The sequence below is a fragment of the Curcuma longa genome, chromosome 7 (genome assembly GCF_044706935.1).
Source record: "Curcuma longa cultivar G26 ecotype Majalengka, Jawa Barat chromosome 7, ITB_CL_G26_1.1, whole genome shotgun sequence".
NCBI lineage: Eukaryota > Viridiplantae > Streptophyta > Magnoliopsida > Zingiberales > Zingiberaceae > Curcuma > Curcuma longa.
Window position 1 is genome coordinate 5483887 of NC_133867.1, and position 21421 is coordinate 5505307.

General features: G+C 37.7%; 5 protein-coding genes and 1 long non-coding RNA gene across 6 annotated transcripts; 3 read left to right on the forward strand and 3 right to left on the reverse strand.

The window, feature by feature from the left end:
* Positions 1 to 695: 695 nt before the first annotated feature.
* On the forward strand, positions 696 to 2321 carry LOC141832138 (BURP domain-containing protein 6). Its single transcript, XM_074719626.1, has 3 exons — positions 696 to 822; positions 893 to 1001; positions 1090 to 2321. The coding sequence occupies exons 1-3, from the start codon at positions 778 to 780 to the stop codon at positions 2142 to 2144; spliced, it is 1209 nt and encodes a 402-aa protein (XP_074575727.1). The 5' UTR covers positions 696 to 777; the 3' UTR covers positions 2145 to 2321.
* An 890-nt stretch (positions 2322 to 3211) lies between these two features.
* Positions 3212 to 6740, reverse strand: LOC141832201 (F-box protein At5g52880). Its single transcript, XM_074719688.1, has 6 exons — positions 6503 to 6740; positions 5839 to 5990; positions 5541 to 5628; positions 5267 to 5457; positions 3988 to 4139; positions 3212 to 3680 (listed from the first exon to the last, which is right to left on the reverse strand). Exons 1-6 carry the CDS (start codon positions 6691 to 6693, stop codon positions 3555 to 3557), a joined length of 900 nt encoding a protein of 299 aa, XP_074575789.1. The 5' UTR covers positions 6694 to 6740; the 3' UTR covers positions 3212 to 3554.
* An 820-nt stretch (positions 6741 to 7560) lies between these two features.
* Positions 7561 to 13728, reverse strand: LOC141832137 (calcium-dependent protein kinase 1-like). Its single transcript, XM_074719625.1, has 8 exons — positions 13119 to 13728; positions 12133 to 12276; positions 11888 to 12040; positions 10291 to 10406; positions 10027 to 10203; positions 9452 to 9579; positions 9270 to 9369; positions 7561 to 7752 (listed from the first exon to the last, which is right to left on the reverse strand). The coding sequence occupies exons 1-8, from the start codon at positions 13726 to 13728 to the stop codon at positions 7705 to 7707; spliced, it is 1476 nt and encodes a 491-aa protein (XP_074575726.1). The 3' UTR covers positions 7561 to 7704.
* Positions 13729 to 14877: 1149 nt separating this feature from the next.
* On the reverse strand, positions 14878 to 15473 carry LOC141832139 (uncharacterized). Its single transcript, XR_012602095.1, has 2 exons — positions 15261 to 15473; positions 14878 to 15179 (listed from the first exon to the last, which is right to left on the reverse strand). It is a non-coding gene; the product is annotated as an uncharacterized LOC141832139 (long non-coding RNA).
* A 1580-nt stretch (positions 15474 to 17053) lies between these two features.
* Positions 17054 to 17662, forward strand: LOC141831459 (transcription factor UDT1-like). Its single transcript, XM_074718815.1, has 3 exons — positions 17054 to 17260; positions 17329 to 17505; positions 17576 to 17662. Exons 1-3 carry the CDS (start codon positions 17054 to 17056, stop codon positions 17636 to 17638), a joined length of 447 nt encoding a protein of 148 aa, XP_074574916.1. The 3' UTR covers positions 17639 to 17662.
* A 793-nt stretch (positions 17663 to 18455) lies between these two features.
* Positions 18456 to 21216, forward strand: LOC141832282 (signal recognition particle 19 kDa protein-like). Its single transcript, XM_074719775.1, has 5 exons — positions 18456 to 18473; positions 18580 to 18615; positions 19515 to 19710; positions 19815 to 19914; positions 20895 to 21216. The coding sequence occupies exons 3-5, from the start codon at positions 19534 to 19536 to the stop codon at positions 21029 to 21031; spliced, it is 414 nt and encodes a 137-aa protein (XP_074575876.1). The 5' UTR covers positions 18456 to 18473; positions 18580 to 18615; positions 19515 to 19533; the 3' UTR covers positions 21032 to 21216.
* Positions 21217 to 21421: the final 205 nt, after the last annotated feature.

Sequence of the window (21421 nt, forward strand, 5' to 3'; positions counted from 1 at the left end):
AAATATTGATAGGCCACCAGGTGATAAATTAGAAGAATAGAAAGAAGATCAAATTTATTTTTTTATTTTTTCTATAATGAAAGAAAATAGTAATATATATATAATTTAGTTGGATATTCAAGTCAGATATGAATAATTTTATTAGACTCGTCCCTCTACAAGGAAATTGTGATCCCTACCGACAACTTAGAAACTAATCATTTTGCATTCTAGTATCATTTAGGAATGAATCCCGGACAGAATTAATCAAGAACGTGATCACCCCAAATAAAAGTGGTGGTAGGGTTGCCAAGTTATTGTGGCAGTTGGCAGCTGAAACCATTCCCTATCAATGTCAGCCTCCATCATTCACCACTGCCACCTTCACCATGCATGATTCTAATTAACAATCAAACGCTGGCTAGCTTGACACTCACCAGAAAGAAAACAAGTGCAACTCCTAACAACAAATTGACTTTGAGGGACCTCTACGTATGGGTTCTAATTTAATGTATGAGCCACCTACAGAGAGAGAGAGAAGAGATCGTACTGTAAGTGTGAAGCTTTGGAGCGACTGTTTGATCTCAGAGTGAATAATGGAGATGGTCTGGAGCAAGTTATTGCAGGGGACAGCTGTGGCGCCTGCTAATTAAGTTTTCACTCTCAACATCTTTTCAGTTGGGAAACAGAGTGAGAGCGACCTCGATCGCATCCTTCAACCTGCTCGATCAGCTCTATAAACTCCTCCTCGAGAGTGCCGGCCGGAATCAGCTGTGCATTCCGATATTGTCTTCTTCGATGGATCGCCTGTTCGTGCTCCTCCCTCTGCTTTCGTTCTTCTTGGTAAAAAGCTCTTTCCTCTTTCTTTGTTTCTTGACGTAGCGCTAATCTTGCAGTTCCTCTGTTTCGGCAGCTTCTTGGCGCCGCGAGTGATGCGGCCGTGTCTCCCCAGGAAGCCTACTGGCGTACTGTCCTCCCTAGCACTCCCATGCCGAGCGCCATCGCTGATCGTCTCTCTCTCGGTCGATCTCGACGTTGCAGTTTTTGAGATTTTGTTGATCGTTGTTTGGTTTGTTCGATTCGTTGATGAGGTAAATCTGTGTTTGGCAGCTGCGACAGTGGGGAGTGAGAAGACGTCTGTGAGTGTTGGTAAAGGGGGCGTCCATGTTAACACCGGGAAGCCCGGCCGCGGCACCACCGTCAACGTTGGCGGCGGTGGCGTACATGTGAATACCAAGAAGCCCGGTGGCGGTACCAGCGTGAACGTCGGTCATGGCGGCGGGGTGCATGTGGGAACAGGAAAGCCTGGTGGGGGAGGCACCACAGTGAACGTCGGCCATGGCGGGGTGCATGTGGGAACAGGAAAGCCCGGTGGGGGAGGCACCACAGTGAACGTCGGCCACGGCGGCGTAGGCCCCTCTAAGGGACAACCGCCGGTAAGGGAATACTCATTTTTCGTATACAGGTACGCGGCGACCGAGACCCAAATCCATGACGACCCCAACGTCGCCCTGTTCTTCCTCGAGAGCAACCTCCGCACCGGCGCCGCCATGACAGTCCACTTCACTCGACCCAGCGCCTTTCGTGCCGCCTTCCTCCCGCGGAGGGAGGCCGACGCCATCCCTTTCTCGTCGGCGCGGCTCCCCGAGATCCTCGACCGGCTCTCCATCAAACCCGGTTCGCCGGAAGCAGAGACGACGCTGAGCACGCTGCAGGAGTGCGAGCGCCCCGCGGCGCCCGGCGAGAGGAAGCTCTGCGCGACTTCGCTGGAGTCGATGGTGGACTTCAGCGTCGCCAACCTCGGGACGCGGCGCGTGGTAGCGGCGTCGACGTCGGTGAGCAAGGCAGGGACGCCGCGGCAGATGTACACGATCGAGGGAGTGAGGAAGGCGGTGGCGGCCGAGGGGAAGCTGGTGGCGTGCCATGCGGAGAAGTACGCGTACGCGGTGTTCTACTGCCACACGTCGGCGGCGGCGAGGGCGTACACGGTGTCGCTGGTGGGGGCGGACGGGGCGAAGGTGGAGGCGGTGGCGGTGTGCCACACCGACACGGCGGGCTGGAACCCCAACCACGTAGCCTTCAAGGCGCTGAAGGTGAGTCCGGGGACGGTGCCAGTGTGCCACTACCTGCCGGAGGACCACCTCGTGTGGAGCCGCAGCAATTAATGGAGGTCCATCGCCGTCAACTGTCGCTCGCCGGAATATGATCGCATATATTAGTGTGGTGGTTGTGAGCGTAATGATAGTAGATTTATGAAATCTAGCAGTGCCACGTAGAGTCGTGCGTTGTAGAAATACTATTTATGGACCTATAATGACATAATAAAGATATATATAAATATATTTCCTTGTGTTTTCTTGTTTCCTTGCCATCCTCTAATGAGTTGGTTGGTAAGTATCAGTCAATTTTTTAAAAGAAAAAATTAAAAGGATTTTTTTTAAAATATATATTATTAAAAGGATCTCTCATTTTAATTATTTTTTATCAAAAAAATCACATCTAATATTAAATAAATTAAATATGTATTATAATACTATATTAAAAATATAATATCTAAGACATCACATTCTCTAATTTTAATTTTTTTTTATCAAAATTATACTTAATTTATCTCGAATGCTATTATAATATGATTATATCTCATCTAAATCTTAAACAATTATGAAATTATAACATTATAATATAAATTTTTATTAATATTAAATAAATTAATAATATACTATTTACATCTTAAACAATTATAAAATTTATAATATAAATTCTTAATAAGATTAAATATGTATTATCATAATTATAAAATGGTAACTGTATATATAACTATTATAATTTTATAATTATTACAATGTCTTTGAACTATTTAAAAATTAAATAAAAGATAATAATATTAAAAGATAATTAGATACATCTTTTAATTAAAAAAAATCAAAATAACTCCTTAATGATTTAGAAAAAAAATATATCTTCTTAATTTTTACCATTTGTTATATATAATTCATATGTGCAAAATTTACCAGACCAATCGTAATCGTAGAAGTAAATAATTACTGAATATATGAGAAACACAACTTATGCATATATAAAAATTAATCTCTAAAATATTCATTCCTATCAAAATTTGAATTTGAATTTTCTTATTATCCTCTAAATGTTTTATCACTACGTTACATCCTGGGACAGGAAATAGCCATCCTTGATAATCAAATGACTAAAATCACATCTAATTGTTGGGATTTTTAATTGATTAAATCACTTTCAAAAAATTGGTGAATGTACTACAATCTTGTGAGCCAGGAACTTCTTTTGCCCTATCCACCAGGCTCAACATGGTGCATATAATATGATCATAGACACTAATTCAATAAACACAATTGAGAGGCTAAGCTTAATCGCCTGGCTGGTGCCTTGCAGTCCAATGGTAAACTGTACAGGAGACGAGTCTGATCCCAGAGGCAAAGGAACATCCTGGAAAATGGAAACTATGCTGTTCTTCACTCACAGTCGCATGATCAACACCATCAATGGCAGTGCTCGTACCAGAGCAAAGCAGGAAGTCGATATCCCATCTGAATTGTTAGCTAGTTGCTACCTGCAAACCTTGGGTAAGCCCACAATTTGTGAAGTTGAGACAGATCTTCGGAATCACTATCATCACTGTCTGAAGAAGCCTCTAACTCAATGTTACCCAACAAATAATCCACAATCTGAGATAGATAGGAAGAATACGTCAAGTTACGCGATATAGAAGTCACTCTATATGGCAAAATATAGCTGAAGCAAAGCATCTGCGGAAATCTCAAATTTAAAGTAGATCTGAAGCATCTTACAAACTTAAATCCAAATGGCATGGTAAAATGCTAACCTATTTCCTCCACTGACTGCGTTTTTCAAATAAAAATAGGATTCTACAAGATTTGGCTACATTGATAATGTACGATATCACGACCACAGACAATTAAATCCCTCGTGGGAAACCTTATAATAATTGAAATAGCAAAAAGAACACAGTACCTTATTAGGCAACATGGGCCTTAAATTTAGTTTCTGGTTTCCGTTCTTTAAACATTTGTGTTCTGCGCGACATGAAATACTACTAAGCCAAATCATTGATTGGCAATGTCCACAGATCACTCTAGTTGGCAATAACTTCCATGATAAACCACCTGTAATAAGATTTTTAACGTACATTAAAAAAACATGCATATAAACATACAAATGGAAGAAATAAGTATTGTAATTAAATTTTTGCCAATGAATACTGAATAATGGCATACTATGATATAATTGCATACATGTGAATACGCCCATACCTCATTAGAGTATATCAAAAGTATGGTTCATATTCCAATATATTTTATAGAGATCTACAGTCGATGTGGAAGAAAAAGCACAAAACTCAGACAGAAGGAAAGAAAAGCGGTGCCTATAGTCAGTCATAAATCAAAAAATGTTGATAGTAAAAAAGTATAATCCGCATTTTTTTGGGTGCCTAAGATTAGGAGACATCTCTAAGAGTGCTGCACAACATTAAATGCATGTTGAGGTAGTATGTTGCCTGTAGCACTCATTGGCGTGGACTCTAGTAAAATAATCATAGAAAATGACGATAGAGCAGTAGAGTAGTCACAGAAGTGAAAACACTAGAGCAATACTCTTCATAGAATGATGGCGTTGAACAGACACAAGAAGTGGAGTTGTCTGATTCAGCACAAAATTTATGTGCTGTGGAAATCTTAGAATCATAGGTTAACCTTGTGCCTCAGTACACAATTTACATATATATCTGGGCATCATTATTTAATGAGTCACATAGGATTCTCAATGAAGATTCTTTTCCTTGTAAATAGACGTAGGGAACATATTCATAAAATGCAATATATTCAGAAACATCTAGAAAATCTAGTGTGGTTTACTGCACTAGAAATATTTTAAGCATAGAAATGATTATCTTCCTTTTATAGAGATGAGTTGAAGCAATGGAAAGTTTCAAAATTTCAATTCAACTAGAACACTAATTGACATTGAATGCACATAGTCAAACATCACAAGTCAATCTCGCCTAAAATAACACTAGAGCATTAAAAAGCAAGGCATATTTAATGCAGAACAGATATGAGATTGAATGGGAGAATTTGAAGACAAATTTTGGTTAAGAGCCATCAACTTTCAAAACTTGTTCCACTCATGATCTCTTTTAAAGCATGTAAAAGTTAAATAAACATTCATAAGGTAGCAATTAGACTCTCTTATTATACCAAAAAAAAGTTATATCAGATATAAGGTGGTTTACCCTTGCATCTTCTTCTGAATGCCTTCAACCAATCAACATTGATCACTGGATTGGTTCTTGCATGTCCATCTTCATTTTCATGGACTAGTTTGTTGTCCTGCTCTTCATCAGGCACCATATTATGGCAATCAAACAGATTACTATACAACATGTACCATAATCCATTATCAGTTGCAGCTGAGTTCCATGGCCTTCTATGAGAAATGAAACATAGGATAAACATCTGATTAAAGCAACATGACCAGAAAAAGAGTTCTCTTGGAAGGAAGGATACCAGCATACTAAACTTGCAGATACTAGGGATCGCACATCTAGAAAACTAAAAATATGGACAAGGACATCATGAGGTAAGTTGATAGAACCTGTGAACAAGTGTATTCAAAAGGTCAGTAATCACAGGAAATCCATTAGCAAAGTTTTGTCAAAGTCAAAAGGTAAAATTGTCTTGCAAATAAAAGGAATGGACTGCGTTTAACTGTTCCACGAGTACCACAAATGTAAAACTCAACATCATTTTATGCACATAAGAGCTCTTTTCATGATATTTTTTATCATCTATGAGGCATTTTCACCTTCATCCTGTTGGGATTTAGAGCGCCTTTTATATGCAACAGCAGCATGTTTGAACTCTGAAACTGCTAGTGCTTTCTTTTGCTTGGGCAATGCAGCTTCTGCTGCTTGGAGGAGGGCATTGGCTGATGAAATCCCATAACCTGTTTGCACTCTGCACAGTTTGGATCAGTAGCTTAATCATGCAACCCCATCAAACAAAACACAGAGGAATAACTAAAGTAGCTTTGATTTTAATAATACAAAAAATAGTTCTTGAAATCTAAGGACGTATTTTGCTTCATGAGAACATTTTTTTCATTGACATATACCAAAAAAGAATTCCAACTCCTTGATTTTTTTTTCTTTTTGAAAATAAAACAGTTTTTCTAACAAAGCAAGGTGAATATACTTCAGCAAAGAACAATCAGCACTACCTGTACGCATTCACGAACCTCGTTTCACTATACCCTAAGCCTTCAACCACGTTTTACTAGGACGCAATCATCATCTCGAAACTAAAAACGACCAATTTATCAACTATTCATCCTCATCTCTTAGGTGTAGAATTCTCAAATCGGATCAATAGACCTAACACGCATAACTATACGTATTCGACGAAGAAATTGTCTACAAAATAAGAGATTTAATTCGGCGATTGCGAAGACCTGGATCATGGAATCTTACTCGGGAAGGAAACGGAAGGCCGAGAGGGTGTCTTGGAAAACGACGGACTGGAGGTTCTTGGGTAGATGAGCGTAGGCGAGACGAAGGATGAGGGCGAGCTCATGGCAGGCCGCCGAGTAATCGTGGGGGCGCGAGATGGCTTCCGCCAAACCTAATTCTTCGTATCGCTTCCCTACTGTCGCTCCTCCCATCCCTCTCTGCCGATTCTTCTCTCGCTCCCTCTCCCTCCTCCCTCTTTACCGACTTCGTTTACCCATTCACCAAGTTAACCATATATATATACAATAATAATATTAAACAATCGAAATGACTTTAAAAAAAAAGAAATAAAAATAAAAACAAAAGTACCATTTTAATTTATATTCAAAATTCAATTAATGTCAATAATAAAAAATTTATATTGCTGATCCCAAATCAAATAGTTAAAATGAAATTAAAGTATTCAACTCTTTCAATTTAATTAATTTTACAAATAGAATAAGTGGCATTGAAATTTTTTATCGACCATTAAAATATAATAAAAAATACAAATAAAAATTGAACACAATCTAATGATGATATAAGAGAATATTAATATTGCCATCAGAACATAATTGAATTAATTACAACAGAACAAAATGATAGAAGAGAATAAGAGTTCAAATCATCACAGTGATTTCTCTAAGCAACTCTAGTGAAGATTTTATCTGATGAACAAATCACAACTTTCATCTTAATAGCAGATTTTCTTAGCTATCAGAAGAGCAGATATAAACTTCAATTGTGGCGTATTTGTTTTTGTTTCACTTGAAAAGATACAATTGACAACCAAAATATTATGTTTTGTGTTTAAGAATAGTAAACTTATACACTAAACCTTCCTTCATGGCATTCCCAATCCATTCAAACAATGAAAAAGAATGAATGCTCTTGTACAGTTGTACATTCTAATCTTGTTCTTCTGGAACAACACACTGGTGCACAAAGAATCTTTAAAAAATTGAAGGAATGATAATTTAAGAAGAAAAACAAAAGAATGGATTGCAAAAGCAGCTTCAGATTTACAAGATAACATTTCAGGTTAAGTTTATGTCATTTTCCTTGTGAGGTCAGTAATTCTTCAGCAGATCAGTGTGACCGAAGCTATATAACATGGCAGTGTTGGTTTACTAAACTCCATTGGAAAAACAAATATTCATTTATGGATATTAATCTCCGCGCCCTTATTCTCTCATCATGGTCACGAACTCCTCGTAATTGATTCTTCCATCCTGAAAAAAAAAGGTTATTCATTAATATATGAATGATTCTCATCAAATTTTGAGATTTGTAAACTACATATACCCTTCTCTATTTCCATGACAAATACATTGTCTGAGAATAATCATAGCCTGCAAGTTTGTTCTTCAAAATTTTTAGCAATGCATGATCTGAAATCAATTAGGTTTGGAAAAATTATGTCAACTATCCAAATAATCCAATTTTTTCACTCCAAACATCAAAAGCTAGTACAGTCTTATATATAAATAGCGACCGATGCTTAGTTCGGTCGCTACATGTAGCGACCGATCAGTATTCGATCGTTATTTGTAGCGACCGAACTCTGGTTCAATCGCTAAAAGTTCAACTTACTAATCTCATATCCTGTACAAATCCAAAATTAGCGACCCAATATAAATTCCGTTGCTCAATTAGTGATCGAATATAAATTCTGTCGCTAAACTAGTGACCGAATAAAATTTCCGTCGCTAAATAAAATATCCGTCACTAAATTAGCGACCGAATAAAAAGTCCGTCTTTAAAATTACGGTTGATTTGTAAATTTAGCAACCGATTTATAATATCAGTCGCTAAATAGCGACCGTGATAAAATCGGTCGCTATTTATGATTATTTTTGTAGTGATATTTGCATGTCTCACTAATTCTTTTGGTAAAGTGCATAATACCTTGCTATTAGTGATATTTATCACATCGCTATTAAAAAGGTTTGCACTTCAAATTATTTGCATGTCTCACTAAGGTAGAAAAGTAAAGTGCATAATACCTTGCCATTAGCAGTTTTTGCACCAAAATATTTTGTATCACATTGCTATTAAAAAGGTTTTGCAAAAGTTAACTTCAAGTTTAAATTTACTGTGAAACAAGATGTTTTACGACAATGACTTCAAAATAGGTTTGTTGAGAAGAATGAAACTGAATGGAGCCAAAATTTAGCTCCATCTCAAGAGGTTTAGTCCACAAACTGGAAAATCAGATTTAACCTTTTAGGTTAGTTAGGCACTGTGCAAAGCTTAATCACTGAGGATTTTTAAATTAGTTTGTCCAAATATCATGTACAAAAGTTGTTGAAATTAGTTCACCTACTTTATGCTTTAAAATCCAAAGAGAATATGCACTTCTGAACTTAAGTGCACATCAAATCACAAACTTTCAGCAACCTTACATTCTACACATATATCAAACCAACCTACAATTAAAATAGCTTATCATACTTCCCTTAAGGATTATTACTTGCAATTTTTACGTATTTTATCACCTCAAGAATCAGACTTGCATAACTAGTCCGAACTAATTTAATTTGTCATGTCTTAAGTCTCAAAGAGCTGCATCTTTGAATAGATTAAGGAGCTTGTTGCAGACAATAGTCATGCTACACTTGCATCTGTGCTCGGTAGGAAAGCAACAATTTTAAGAAAACAAATGCTTACCAACTAATTTCTACCGTGTCAAATCATAAACAACTAAATCTATCTTTACCAAAATTCAGTTATAGAATGGAAGGCTTACATGGTTAATATCAACTTCAGCAATTATCTCCTTAATTGTTTGTTGGTCCCCCATGTTGTAATCCATGAGAGCTTGCTCCAGTTCCTCAACAGTGATGTATCTAGTACAATGGTATGTGAAATATGAGGTGTAACATTCTCTTGAATAATGAATGATTTTCTAACACAAAGACGATAAGTTACCCGCTTTTATCCTTGTCAAAATACTGGAATGCCTTGTAAAGATGATCTTCTTTTTCCATTCGGTTCATATGCATTGTGGCAGTGATAAATTCCATATAGTCGATGCATCCATTTCCATCCACATCTGCCTGTTAAAAAGAAGCAAGTCAAAGATCAAATATTGCAACAATATAAGTGGAATAACACTTCATATAGAAATATTTTTTCCTTTTCCAGGTTGGGTTGTTTTTGTGGCAATGCCTTCTAAAACTGACCCACAGGTCCCAATTTCTGGAATATATCCATTAGTTCACTTGGACCACATTGACCTCCATTTCCTTGGTTAAATGATTGAACCAATGAGTCTGGTCCAGTTTTCAAGACATCAACAGAGCTTAATGCTAGGAAAGGACAAATTTTTTTACCAAAGACTTAATTCAAGACTTTTTATCCTACAACAAGGCATTGCATATTTTAATATAAAGTGAAGATGATACCGAAAACTTGTGGTATGGAAACAAGAATTTAATTTTTTTAATTATAAAAATTTAAATCTTATAAACATGAAGAACCCTGTAAAGATAAGTGTGTCATACTGCTTCCATCAATTGCTGAACTTCATATTCAGTAATCTTGATACCCAGGTTACCCAATCTGGGAATTCCAGCTCTTAGTTCTTCAACAGTCAATGTACCACTGTTGTCGATGTCCATTGATTTGAACATTTCCTTCAAACCTATGATTTCTTCCTCTGATAAGCTTTCAGCTATCACCTGAGCACAAGTGCACCGATGCAAACTTTAGAATGGATACCAAACATATAAAAAGGAAGTGTTAAATCTATCTAGATGTGCTGCTACCTTCAAGGCTACTTTTTTAAGCTTGTTCATGGCCCTGAACTGCTTCATTCTACTTATAACTGTTAAGTCAAGTGGATTATCAGGAGCTTCCCCATCTTCCCTTATCCATGGATGATCTACAGTAATAACATGAAATGTCATACTAAGCTAGTAAATTCTTTGATAAGTAATATAAAAGATTTTTTGACTGCAATGGAAAAAGACTTGCACCAGAATGTTTATGGAAGTGCATAAAGAGAGCAAATTATAGTAGTATTAAACTTAAGTGGTAAGATCATTCAAAGGAAACACTATTAGCTAGAACACATATTAGTTCATCATGAAACACTAGGTTATGATAAAATTTTAATATCAGCCAGGAGGAAATTTAACCAATTAACCCAAGATCCAAATAAAAATTTAAATCAAAGCTATTAAACAGTCAACAAAATCCAACTCTCTTTAGAGAAATTATTGCCTCCCACAAGTGTGGATGTGGTGATTATTCTCCCAAGATATGGCAACCAACAGCTTGACATAGGTATACTCACTTTCCATCAATCATTTTAAAACTCAAGAACTTAGCCATCATATATTTGTCTAAAATGGAATCTTCTGAATTATATTTTTAATTTAAAGTCATCTAAAGTTCTCTAGTTGAAGTTGTTAGGGGTGAGCAAAAATTCGGTTAAACCGAATAAATCGATCGAACCGACCGAATTTAAAAATTCAGTTCAGTTATTTCAGAATTTCGGTTATTTTTTCTAAAAAAATCGGTTAATTCGGTTCGGTTTTAATTTTAAAATTTCTTATTCGGTTAAACCGAATTAACCAAATTAACCAAAATAAATAAAATAATTTATAAATTTATAAATCCTTAACTAATTGATAAATTTTTTATAATATTTAAACAATTCGGTTATTTCAGTTAATTCGGTCAAAAACCGAATTAATAAGTCTTTTATCGGTTCGGTTTGTTTGATTTTTATTTGAAAATTCTGTCGGTTCGGTTAGTTTAAAAAAATTCGGAGTTCGATTTTGGTTAATTCGGTTCGGTTCGGTTCGGTTTTAACCGAATACTCAGTCCTAAAAGTTGTAGATGCATATGCATCATACAACACATTGGAAAATGCAAAGAGAATGTGTCTATAATACAGATAATCCATCAACTTAAAATCTACAAGAATCTTGAAATGTTCAAATCCTTGTTCATCAAAAGGATTTGACAAGGACTCACAGAAAACAACCTTAAAATGTTCAACCAGAACTTCATATGCTCCAGTTATGGACCAAGAACCCTTCAAGTTTAGCATTGGCTTATTTCAAAGACATAATTTAGATTCTGAACATGTTACAAAATTTAATACATTTTTCTAAAAATGTTAGGAACAATTATTTCAAAATTCAGCAAGGATGTTATTTTAACAAATTAAACCAAAATCTAAATAGGAGTGTCTTTGATGTTAGGTAGTAAGATCATTCAAAAGAAACACTATTAGCTAGAACATAAACTAGTTCATCAGGGAACACTACTTCATCACCATGTTTTTGCATGATTCTACTGAACTATAATATTTTGTGGCTTGAAACATATGAATTTAAATGTTGATATTCTTACTGAGAATTTCAGCTGCAGTAAGTCGTTCTTTCGGATTTGCTCTTAGCATTTTCTTCACTAGATCTTTTGCACTGTCCGATATACATGGCCAAGGATCAGCTGAAAAATTCAAATACCCACGTAGTATAGCAGAAAAAATGCCTTGGTCGTTCTCTGAAGAGATGAGAGTAGCAATTCAACTGAAAATCTCCAAAATTTTAGACGATGATTTTGAAAGTAGTTCAACTAATTTGATAAGTGCGCACCAGCCCAAAAAGGAGGAACTCCAGAAAGAAGAATGAAGAGAATCACTCCAGCACTCCAAATATCAGCCTCTGGTCCATAATTCCTTCGCAGTACCTCAGGAGCAATATAGTATGCACTACCAAGAACATCTTTGAATGCTTCTCCTGCAAAAGCAATTCATTATTTGTTTGCAACCAATTTGCAAAAGAAAAGCAAGGATAGTGGAATTATGAAAAACTCGAGTTTCCTCAATCTAACAGAAAAAATGATATGATATATGAATTCCAAATTTGGTAGTTAAAATTTTCATTTCTTAACTTCTGTCACTAAAAAAAGTAATCAACTCTAATACTTGGATTCTTCATTTACCCTCCCGTACCTATCTCAGACACCAATACTCCAAGTCGACATTTGACATCTCCATTGGTCATATGTAAAAACTTCTAGAAACCACCATGTCAAACATAGGTTCCATATATGTGACAAAATCTAATATCTAACTCCAAGTAGCATAGGGAATTAGTGTACATATAGTACGATGCGTATCTATTCTATAACTTTACCACATAAGTATTAACACATTTATAGAGACATCTTTGCATCTAATCGTGAGATTTTGTATGATTTAAATGAAGAATGATGCAAAATTTGAAGGAGATCAAGTTTCTCGACATGCTTCATTCCCATTTTCAAACATTTTTGCTCAAACAGGACACCTAGAGAGACACTTTAAAATCCTTTTCTCTGGTAGACAGATCTTCTGAGATTGAAACGTGAAAATATGAAATTTACTTCTATTTGCAATAAATCTCCCCCCAATAAATTTGAGGAGAAAGGACATATATGGAGATTTGATGCACTTCTTCTATAATTTCTTTTGGATTATGGGAGCTCCAATGTGAGACACAATTGCCAACATAGAATGAACAGATCTTCAAGAGAGACTAACTTATGTGTCCTCTCAAATGCGATTAAAGGCATTTCAATTGATTGATTAGGTTTATACCTGGTTTGAAGAAGGTGGAGAGGCCGAAATCGGTGGCCTTCAGCGGCGAGTCCTCGTTGGTGTTGAGGAAGAGGAAGTTCTCAGGCTTGAGGTCGCGGTGCATTACGCCCATCGAGTGGCAGCAGTGTACCACATTGACGATCTCGCGGCAAAGGGAGGCGGCGGCACGCTCGGAGTAGTGGCCGCGCGAGATGATGCGATCGAAGAGCTCTCCGCCCTCGCACAGCTCCATCACGAGGTAAACGGAGGAGCGGTCCTCGTAGGCGCCTTTGAGCTCGACGATGTTGCGGTGCCCCGTCAGGTGGTGCATGATCTGCACCTCCCGGCGGACGTCCTCTAGATCGTCGCTGTGCGTCAGCTTGCGGGTGGCGATCGATTTGCAGGCCAGCTTCTCGCCGGTGGCCTTGCTGGTCACCAGGGACGTGACTCCGAACTGCCCGCGCCCGAGCTCGCGTCCGAAGGAGTAGAAGCTGTGCACGTTCTCCATGGGGCGGCGGAGGACGCGGCCGAAGCCGCCGGTGCCGCGGAATTGCGAGCGGAGCTTGCGGCGGACGGAGCCCGCCTCGTGACGGCCATCGGCGCGGCGCCGCCGGGAGGGGTTGTTGCCCATCAAAGCGTGGAACCCTCTCGGCTGGGTCGAGATCGGAAGCGACAAGGTCAGCGAGGAAAAGGGGGAAGCGTGCAGGTCATCGACGGAAGAGGAGAAGACACAAGGATCCACGCCCAATTTATAGTTTCGCACTTATATTACTTTTTGGGGGGTGTATTCAAAATTCCAAAGTTTTCTTTGGAGGAAACCATAAAAAATAATTATTATTAAAAAAACACTTTTCTTTTTTTTTATAACAAAATTCAAAACTAATATAATGATCAAATTTGCTTCAACATGATTAAAAATACTTTATTTTATCATTTTAATAAACATTGAATAAAAATATTGCTTAAAAAATAATAATATATTTGATGTTTACTTGGAAAAAGTAAAGACAAAAGAGCAAAAATAATAATAATAATGTAAATGAAGGAAAAGGAAAACTATAAATACTATCCTAATTTAATATTAACCTAAAGAAAATAAATATTATAGTCATCATAACATAATTTCACGAAATAAGAGTCTTTTAATGACTTATATAAATCTCAATAACAACTAAGCCTCAATAAAAAAAATGTTTTATTTTATATCTTTCATTTTCTAAAAATGATGTTCAAATTAAATAACAACAACTAAGTATTTTATCCTATTAAGTGAGATCAACTTATATAGATCTTACTTCATTGGATTCAATTCTCTATTATATTTTTATTTATGTTTAAATAAATATTATTTTGTTTTATAGTTACTAAGTTAGTTTAATTGATCTCAATCTTTTTTATTAATATATATATTTATCATGATTTCATAATATCTAATTGGGACTTTTATTGGTATATAGCTAAAATATATGCCCATTTTATTTTAAATATATGGATCTTTCATAAGATTTCTTTAATAATATTTCCATGAGCTTACCCAATCCATTTTTATGTATCTGTCCATTTTAACATCACTCTCATCCTCTATTGTTCACTTCATAGTTCATAATCTAACATTCAATTTTATATAACAAAGTAAATTTAACTATCATGTTATAAAACTTTTCTTCAATTTTTAGATGTATTTTATGATCCTAACAAATTATAAAACTTTTTTCAACTTTAAAGGTACCAATCATAAAAAAAGAGAAAATTAAGAACATATTAAAATACAAACGTCTCATTTTCCCCTTAAATGATAATTTGATTCAAGCCAGTAGATCTATACGTATATATTGCCAAACTTCTTTGACTGTCAAATCCATACATATCGTAACAGTCCTCATAAAAAAAACAAAATTTATATATATATATATATATATATATAGAACACAAGCTCTATAAGTTTGCTTAGTATTCTATATTTTAATGGTGCTAGGGTTTGCCACCAATCCCTGGCTTCCCTTTCTTGGGGTCGTGGATGGGGTTGGCTTTCCCGTAGTCATAGTCCAGCGTCGTCTCCAGTAATGCTTTTCTGATGTACGTCTGCAAATTATCAGAATCACACATGCAGTGACTGCAGATGAAGGAACCTAGCTCCAACCGGGTAACGCAGTACGTACGTACCTTGCTCATCAAGCGCGAAGGATCCTCGTGGCGATGCAATCTTCCCGGTTTGCCTGCAGAGAGCGTAAGCGTTTGACATGGCGGTGCAGGAACGCACAAACAACGGGATTGGAAGAGAAGGACGACTAGAGCCAAAATGATGAGCAGTTTCTGGTTCTGCAGGTTTCTCGGCATGGTCGCGCGCAGCTGCTGCTCTCCCTGCTCTGACCCGGACTTGCAGGAGCTGTGGAAGGAGCAGGGCTCCTTTTATGGTCGATATATCCATGGCAGATCGATGCAGGGGGCCGGGGCTTTGTGGAATAATGATGATGAAATCCATTAGCAGCAAAGTCAACTATACCGACGAGAACCAAAGTGAGTGAGTCACTGCCTTCAAGAAGAATGAATGAATGAATGAACGTCTTTTGTCAACATTGTAGGGCAGGTCGCTGAGTGGAAGAATAGGATGAGTGTCTTTCAGGATGGAGCACTAACAGAGCCTCAGTTGGTGATAGTGTCAGAATCATTCAAAGCCGTCTTCTTCGCCCCAATTTTATCCTATCAATAGGACCAGCGCCTGCCACAAAGAATGGGCACATGCCTAAAGACGTACAGCAGGAGCATGTGGCTGCAGAAGGTGGCCATCAAAAAGAATCGAGTCAAATTGAGAATCCTTGGGTGCCTGGCACTGTTACAGTTTCCATGCTCGATCGTTGAGGATTTTGTTGGTGACTGTCTTATCAGTGTGTGCTGATATATGAAGTTGACCACTGTTCATGTTCTTTGCTTCGCTGTGACACAATAGCTAGGGAAGTGCATTGTCACTGTTTGTGGCAATGCCACAATGTAATGGGTGGCATTTTCTTGATAGCTATGGAAGATCGGCGTTGTTGTTGATTGAGCAAATCTAATGAGATGAAAGAAGATATGTGATTGGATAGTGATGATGACTCTCATGAGCTTTTGCTGTGTGAAGTATATATATATCACTTAAGCTTGTGATTAGCTTGATTCAGACTCTGAGAGTAGTATCTGAAATCAGTACTTCACATATCAAACCTTGTGCTTATCTTATATCATTATAAATATTGAAATGCTCTACTATTTTATCAAGTTTTTATTTTAAAGCATAATATGAAACAGTTCATGAGATTTTGGCAGGGTGGTCCTCTGATTATAAAGAATGATTGCGGTCAAAAAGCACAAACAATTACACCGGTGCCGATAACATGGCGATCCACTACTGCTCCAGAACAACATAACTAACCTATTCCCCACCTTCAATGGCAGGCCACGTCACCAGGGGTACAGGGGCATCTGGTGAAGGGGGACCTGTTCCTGCGGCACACCAACCACACGCCAACGACCCAACCGTCTCCCGCGCGAAAACACGCGCAAGAGGAGGAACACAAGTACGGCTTCACATAGCAAACGATTAAGCCATGAGATTCCTCACACTGCCCGTCGATCGCTAGCTATAATTGCTAGCTCATGCGGCAGACGGAGAGTTGAGCGCTTAATTTCTCCGATCTCCTGTCTCCGATGCCGCGCCGGCCGAGGGAGGCCGCCGAGGCGGCGATGGACCTGGTCGAGGAGGCGCTGGGGGACTGGTGCAATGAGGTGCGCGGGGTGCCCGTAGAAGCCAAGTACAAGTCGAAGAACCTCGAGGCGGAGCGGCGGCGCCGGACCAAGCTCAACGGGAAGCTACTCGCGCTCAGATCGTTAGTTCCCAGAATCACAAAGGCAAGGCATTCCGTGCCCTTCTTCTTCTTCTTCTTCTTCTTCTTCTGCCTGATCTTCATATTTGGGATTACATGAAGAGTTGGCGGTGTTCACAGATGAGCAAGGAATCGACCCTGATGGACGCGATAAGTTACATCAAAGAACTGGAGCAGAAGCAAGCTGAGCTGCAGATGGAGCTCGCTCAGATTCCAGACGAGGATGGCGAGAAGCAAGGAAGCCTTTCGAGCACCGGGACGACGACGACGACGATGGTTCCTCTCGAAGCAGTCCAACTCCAGGTGCTCATCTTCTCCTCTGTTTCCTGAAAATGTAATGAACTAGCAAGATTAATGTACGCATTATGCAGGGAAAAGCTGAGCTGAGTCCGATTGGCGTCAACAAGTACCATTTAGGGATGATCTTCAAGAACAAGGAGGGTGCATTCGTGAAGCTGTTGGAGAGTTTGAGCAAACTGGGAGCTGAGGTGACTGCTGTCAGCTCTGTGGCCTTCTCTGGTTTTTCAGAGACTGTCCTCTGCATCGAGGTCTGTAACTGTAGTCAGCTGATCGAGCTTAATTTAGTTGATCTTTTCTCAATGCCCATGGTTTTTGTAGGTTAAAGATGAAGAAAGGTTTTCCATGGCCGAGTTGAAGCAGCAGCTTTTATCCATGGTTTGAGCAGCAGAATGATATACGTTTCTATTCAACGACACAATTGTTAGAACATATATAAGAAAATGAAGTTTTAAATTATTTTCATTATTTTGAAAGTATTTTAATGGAGCGGAAAAAGGGATTTGATGTCACTTTGAGGTGTGTTTTGCCCTCGAATATAATTGAGTTGGTTATTATAAAACAGATTTACTATAGTGGATAATAGTCAAATCTTGGTGAAGCCGTAGTAATACTCTTCCCTGTAGTGGTCAATTATAAATTTTTGACTTATCTCTTTACAGATGATTATGGAATCGATCGTGTGTGATCTTACCTCTTTACAGATGATTACGAGGTCAACCGTATGTGACCGCTGAATAGCAGATTCCATCTGTATGTGTTTTTTGGGCAAAAATGGGCCACGAATAGACCCATAAAAGATGGCAACTTGAAGCCCACATGTGAATGATATATCCGTGTGCCCCCACGGGCGGGAGCAGCTGGTCAGGGCATGGGAGCTTGCAGCATGAGGTAGGCGGTTCGAAGGCTCATGGCGCACATGCGATAACATCAAAATGTGTCATGTTTCCAAATCCTTCAACCACTATACCCTGGCCAGTCCCGCATTCACCGTGATTTACCTCCTCACAGATGGTCGGGGGGGGGGCCGATCGTGTGGGGCCGCTAGGTTGGCGGATTCCAACCTTTTGCAGCGTGAATGATATATCCGTGACCGTTCGATCGTATTATTGTTTAATTGCATAGCAAGCCCTCGTGATTGAAGCTAGGGTTTGTCGTAGCCGAGCTATTCGATTGTCTCGGCGGCAACGGTGAAAGGGCGACTAGGAGAGCGCGTCAGGTTCACAATGAAATTATCAACCTGGAATGCTCATCTTCTTCCTGCTTAATCTCTTCCTATGCCATCAGCAATTTGTCGCCTTTTGTGTGTTTGATTCCAATTTCAGGCTCTACGTCAGAGGGAGGATCCTCGGGTGCAAGAGGTGAGTTTGAGATATTCAGGTTCAGCTATTAGTTGTGTTGTTTTACGAGTTTCTTTATTTAAATGAATCTGTGAGGAATGATGGAACAGATCGAAGTCGAACCTGTACGAGAACACATCGCTGGTACAGATCTGAGGGGGTGAACACTAAGAGCATCTACAATAGAAATATTTGGAGAGGATATTTCTTCAAATATCCCCAATCCCTAATCTCCATTGAGATATTAGAAATCATCGGACGAAAAGATTTGCCCGGTGATTTTTATTAAAAAAAAATTAAACTCACACAGCAGCATTATAGCCATCAATTTGGATTGGATTCATTGGATTGTCCCGCCCTGCCAACTAATTTAAGCGGATTGGATTGAAAATTTATCAACTCATCATCTAGCGGGTCTGAGGATCAACCCAAGCGGGCTACTGTGCTTGATGGGGAGAGGGCTGCTGCGTTTTTTTTTTCAGAAGATTCAGTTCATTCCTTTCTTATTATTATTATTATTATTATAATATATTTTATTTAATTTTTTTTAATAATTAACACTTCTACCATTCAAATTAACCAATGTCTCTATGGAATTTGTTACAGTCAAGTGAATTATTTGTTATTCTTTATTGTGTATTTCACAGTTGAAGGAAGTTCTTCCTTTATAACTTAAGGTGTGATTAGCAAGTTTGCTTGTAGAATATTATGATATAATATTCAAGGTAGCTTCTCTTTTATGCTGTCTATTGTTTGTAAAACTATATTTAGATTTTCTAACTGAATATTTGATCTCAATGTGTTGATGTATTTGGTGTATTCTGAATAAATCTGATTTGTTAAGAGAACAAGTTCTGAGTGGATTTTTTTATTATATTTTTCTATTCAAATAATTTCTTAGTGAGTGGAACTGCAAACAGGAAACAAATTTTGTGAAGAATGCAGATTGAACCATCAAATGTAAAGAAATGGAATATAATCTATCCAGTATACATTAACTCAAAGAAGACAGTTGCTGAGGGACGAAGAATCAGTACAGCAAAGGCATGTGAAAACCCCACATGTGTTGAGATTAGTGATTGCTGCAACTATCTCAAGATTCCATGTGTAATTGAGGTGTCAAGCCCCACTGTGACATTTTTACTTGGTTATATTGAGGCTGTCTATTTTTATTTTGTTCTTATTTTGTTTATCCCTGTAAATGCTTCCAATATTTGCAGACAGACAAGGCATATCCTCGGGACTTCATGCAAAGAGGGAGGATTAGATTCCAGCTGAAAAAGGAAGATGGAACTCTTTGGAATGCCGAGATTGGTTCAAGTAAGGATTCATTATCCATAGTTGTACGTTTCTTATAATCCTACATCCAATTAATAGATAAACTAAACATTAATTATATTATTTAAGAGCCAGATAACCACTTGTGCTATATAGTTATGGTGTACTTGAAAGTATTAATCTGATCTATGGTGGGGCATTTGGTGTTATAATAATATTTTGTTTATGGATACTTTTCATCGTAGAGTATCCAACATTTGAACTAATGTTTGTGTGAACTTATGACAAATTCAATATTACAAAATGCTAACTCAAAAAAAAAAATGGTCAAGTTGTTTTTATTTTTTAAAACTTTTGCATTATCGTTTGAACGGCATATTTGCAGAAAATGCTTTGTAATCTGGTTTGAGGCTGGGATATAGTTTTTGGATGTTTGATAATAGTCTAAATTGTACCTGTACGATTTTCTTTCCTTTCCTTTTTGGTAGCTCAACTAATAGTCTAAGTTGTCATGATGCATAAATTTGATCTGAAAGCCTCTTTCTGTACGAGGAGAATTCTATTTTATTTCTGTGTTTAGGTCATAGTTCTATTTAGTTTGAGAAGAACCAAACTATTTATTTTGTTTGGTTAAATTGTGGAAATGGTCTTTTGATTTTGAAATCAGCATCTTATCATTCATAATGGGTACTCCTTTGTGTGAAATAAAACTTGTAAATTATCGTTTCATAAGCGTACAGATGCATTTTTCTGAATGAGATGATTTGATATCCAGTCTTGTTATTGCAGAGAACTTGACAATTTTCTGGGTTGTTGCTATTTTTTTATTGGATCTTTGAAACCTTCAACTTCTGTGGTTTGTTTCTCTTCGATGTACTTACTGAGCTTTGTTGATGCACAGCATTTTTTTTTCGAATGAAATGATTTGGTATCCGGTTTTGTTGCTATAGATAACTTTTCAAGTTGTTGCTATTCATTCTAGAGATTCAGAACATTCATTCAATTTCTGTCATTGCTTTCAGAAAAGCAACTGATGCTGAGGGTTGCAGAGTTAGTTCCAAAGCATCATGGAAGAACAAAGAAGCAGCAGGAGTCTGCAAACACCTCGACTGCCGCTGGATCTTCTAAATCTGGAAAGGGTGGAAAGAAAAAGAAATGATCGATCATCCAATTTGAAAAATCATCTCCAAAACATTGAAAGAGTGATGGTCGAAGAATTTGCTACTTCATCATGAATACTTATATAGTTTCACAATTGTTGAAGTCGATCGTCTATACATTTTGAAGGGAGCAAGTATGACCTTTTTTTTCATTCTTCTTAATTTCCTTCCAAATAAATAGAAGAAGAATTCTCAAGTTTATTTTGATTCTATTATTTCCATATATCCCAATAGCCCACTAAGAAAAATGATAAAGAGAAAGTTAAGTATTGGTTTAATTTCTTAAAACTTATAAGCATATGAAAACTGAAAATATAAATATTTGGGGCTTTAGAAGAGGAATATAACTATTTGAAAGAGAGATATATAACAAATGAAAGGAAGAAGAA

What these genes read in the sequence shown, in the direction of transcription:
- LOC141832138 (XM_074719626.1), top strand. Translation starts at nt 778, where the DNA reads ATGGATCGCCTGTTCGTGCTCCTCCCTCTGCTTTCGTTCTTCTTG. An exon ending in CTCTGCTTTCGTTCTTCTTG is followed by an intron (nt 823 to 892) that starts GTAAAAAGCTCT and finishes CTGTTTCGGCAG; the next exon opens with CTTCTTGGCGCCGCGAGTGA. An exon ending in CGCTGATCGTCTCTCTCTCG is followed by an intron (nt 1,002 to 1,089) that starts GTCGATCTCGAC and finishes TGTGTTTGGCAG; the next exon opens with CTGCGACAGTGGGGAGTGAG.
- LOC141832201 (XM_074719688.1), bottom strand. Translation starts at nt 6,693, where the DNA reads ATGGGAGGAGCGACAGTAGGGAAGCGATACGAAGAATTAGGTTTGGCG. An exon ending in ATTCAGAAGAAGATGCAAGG is followed by an intron (nt 4,140 to 5,266) that starts GTAAACCACCTT and finishes ATCTTATTACAG; the next exon opens with GTGGTTTATCATGGAAGTTA. An exon ending in GGCCCATGTTGCCTAATAAG is followed by an intron (nt 3,681 to 3,987) that starts GTACTGTGTTCT and finishes TATCTATCTCAG; the next exon opens with ATTGTGGATTATTTGTTGGG.
- LOC141832137 (XM_074719625.1), bottom strand. Translation starts at nt 13,728, where the DNA reads ATGGGCAACAACCCCTCCCGGCGGCGCCGCGCCGATGGCCGTCACGAG. An exon ending in TTAAAAAAGTAGCCTTGAAG is followed by an intron (nt 10,204 to 10,290) that starts GTAGCAGCACAT and finishes ACTTGTGCTCAG; the next exon opens with GTGATAGCTGAAAGCTTATC. An exon ending in CTGAAGTTGATATTAACCAT is followed by an intron (nt 7,753 to 9,269) that starts GTAAGCCTTCCA and finishes TTTTTTTTTCAG; the next exon opens with GATGGAAGAATCAATTACGA.
- LOC141831459 (XM_074718815.1), top strand. Translation starts at nt 17,054, where the DNA reads ATGAAGAGTTGGCGGTGTTCACAGATGAGCAAGGAATCGACCCTGATG. An exon ending in TCGAAGCAGTCCAACTCCAG is followed by an intron (nt 17,261 to 17,328) that starts GTGCTCATCTTC and finishes CGCATTATGCAG; the next exon opens with GGAAAAGCTGAGCTGAGTCC. An exon ending in AGACTGTCCTCTGCATCGAG is followed by an intron (nt 17,506 to 17,575) that starts GTCTGTAACTGT and finishes TGGTTTTTGTAG; the next exon opens with GTTAAAGATGAAGAAAGGTT.
- LOC141832282 (XM_074719775.1), top strand. Translation starts at nt 19,534, where the DNA reads ATGCAGATTGAACCATCAAATGTAAAGAAATGGAATATAATCTATCCA. An exon ending in AGATTCCATGTGTAATTGAG is followed by an intron (nt 19,711 to 19,814) that starts GTGTCAAGCCCC and finishes CAATATTTGCAG; the next exon opens with ACAGACAAGGCATATCCTCG. An exon ending in GAATGCCGAGATTGGTTCAA is followed by an intron (nt 19,915 to 20,894) that starts GTAAGGATTCAT and finishes CATTGCTTTCAG; the next exon opens with AAAAGCAACTGATGCTGAGG.